The 2,275-nt window shown below is 33.5% G+C and overlaps 1 protein-coding gene across 1 annotated transcript in view; it reads left to right on the top strand.

The window, feature by feature from the left end:
- The window catches only part of LOC107626351 (protein SMAX1-LIKE 3), a 7,735-nt gene continuing 6,023 nt past the window's right edge, over positions 564-2,275 (top strand). Inside the window, exon 1 of the mRNA XM_016329217.2 lies at positions 564-1,870. Coding sequence (XP_016184703.1) covers positions 672-1,870 — 1,199 coding nt within the window. The 5' untranslated portion in view covers positions 564-671. The remainder of the gene's footprint in view (positions 1,871-2,275) is intronic.

Raw genomic sequence — 2,275 nt, 5'->3', positions numbered from 1 at the left:
TAAATTTAAGTTAATATTTTAATATTTATTTTCATAATATCTCTCGATTTAACAAATTAAAGATAAATTTATTATAAATTTAAATTCTATTTAAAAAGTCTATTAGTTTAAGTTACTATATAAAAGATAAAATTTAAATTTTTTATCTATTTATTTAAATAGACAAATAATTTGACAACTTGAGTAATCCAATTCAATGAGTTAATTTCTTAATATATAATAACTTAAATATGTAAATACTATCCTCTTTAAATTTCACACCTCTTTTTTCATCTTCTCCTTTTCTCTTTCTCTCGTTGGTAGTTGTTATCTCTCTTTCTTAGTCTTTTAGACCAAACCATCATCTTTGTTCATTCATATATTCTAGAGACAAGGTATAAAACAAAAACAAGGCTTCTTCAAACCTCAAAAAAAAAAAAAAGACCTAGCTTCCCAAGTTCCCAACTATAGATATCGGATACCAACCAACACTTTCATTCTTCAATATAAAGTTCCCCATACTCCTACACTCTTCTTCCTTTTTTCTTTATATATCTTCCTTTTCCCAATCAAAATTAACACCACCAAATTCAAAATCACCATAGTTTGATCGATCTCTCTTGGTCTTAAGATCCTCCTTTTAGTTTATGAAAACGTTTTTTCATTTCTAAATAGATAGATTCTTTTTGGAGATGAGAACAGGAAGTTGTTCTGTGCAACAAGGGCTAACCCCAGAAGCTGCAAGCATAGTGAAGCAGGCCGTGACGCTTGCAAAGCGTCGCGGCCATGCTCAAGTGACGCCACTTCACGTGGCGAACACTATGCTTTCAGATTCTAATGGTTTATTAAGAACAGCTTGTCTCCAGTCTCATTCGCACCCTCTTCAGTGCAAGGCGTTGGAGCTCTGCTTCAACGTTGCACTGAACAGGTTGCCGGCTTCAACCTCAAGCCCCATGTTGGGTAACCATCACCATCCCCACCACTCTCAGTGTCCTTCGATTTCGAACGCCATGGTAGCTGCTTTCAAGCGCGCACAAGCTCACCAGCGACGCGGATCCATTGAGAACCAACAACAACCGTTGTTGGCCGTGAAGATTGAGCTTGAACAACTCATAATCTCAATCTTGGATGACCCTAGTGTTAGTAGGGTTATGAAAGAAGCAGGGTTTTCTAGCACACAAGTCAAGAGCAATGTAGAACAAGCTGTTTCTTTAGAAATATGCTCTCAAAACAACAAGAATAACAACAAGTCAAAGGATCATAATAGCGACGGAGATAACAACAACAACAACAACATTAACAGCAAGGTGTTGGATCCGGTAAGAGATGAAGATGTTTCAAGTGTGATAGATAATTTGGTGAGTCAAAGAAGAAGAACAAGCGTGATTGTTGGTGAGTGTGTGAAGAGCCTTGAAGGTGTAGTTAGAAGGGTGATGGAGAAGTTTGAGAAAGGACAAGTTAGTGAATCCCTTAGAGGTATCAAGTTTCTACCTCTTTCTCTTTCTTCCTTCTCAAATCTTTCAAGATTAGAGGTTGAACAAAAGATTGAAGAGCTTAATAGGAGTCTTGTTAATAACAACAACAATGATAGCAATAATAAAGGGTGTGTTTTGTATCTTGGAGATCTCAAATGGATTTTTTATTATTATAGAGACCAAGGAATGAGTAGTAGGGTTTGTTATAGCCCTGTGGATCACATGATAATGGAGATTGCAAAGATGGTGAGTAGTAATAATAATAATAATAATGGAAGGTTTTGGTTGATGGGTATTGCAACTTTCCAAGCTTATATGAGATGCAAAAATGGACATCCATCAATGGAGACTCTTTGGGGTCTTCACCCCATTACAATCCCTGCTGGAAGCTTGAGTTTGAGCCTCATCACTGACAGGTAATAATGATGTTTGGTAAAGTTAGATATTATTAAGTTTTATCTTTTTCTTTTACATCATTATGTGAATTTTTTGACATGAAATTCATTAATCTAAACTTTGAATAGCTATATATATTATAGGAATATTTTCAAGTGTACCGTCGTACTGGTATATTAGTGATTTTTAACCGTTAATTATATATACTGAAAGACCGGTACGACGACACACTTGATTTTCTTATATTATATATATAGTTGTCTCTTTAAATAGAATTTTTGAATTTGTATAATTTGGTTCAATAATCTTTTCCATTGTCCATATGATTTTCCAAAATTAATCTTTTTAAAATTTAAAAGAAAATTATAAATGATAAAAATAAATAAATTTATTGAATTATTTTTATTAATAATTATTTTTTTAAT

This window comes from Arachis ipaensis, chromosome B02, assembly GCF_000816755.2.
Source record: "Arachis ipaensis cultivar K30076 chromosome B02, Araip1.1, whole genome shotgun sequence".
Classification (NCBI taxonomy): domain Eukaryota; kingdom Viridiplantae; phylum Streptophyta; class Magnoliopsida; order Fabales; family Fabaceae; genus Arachis; species Arachis ipaensis.
The sequence above is the reverse complement of the archived record's forward strand: the minus strand, read 5'-3'. Positions and strand labels throughout refer to the sequence as shown.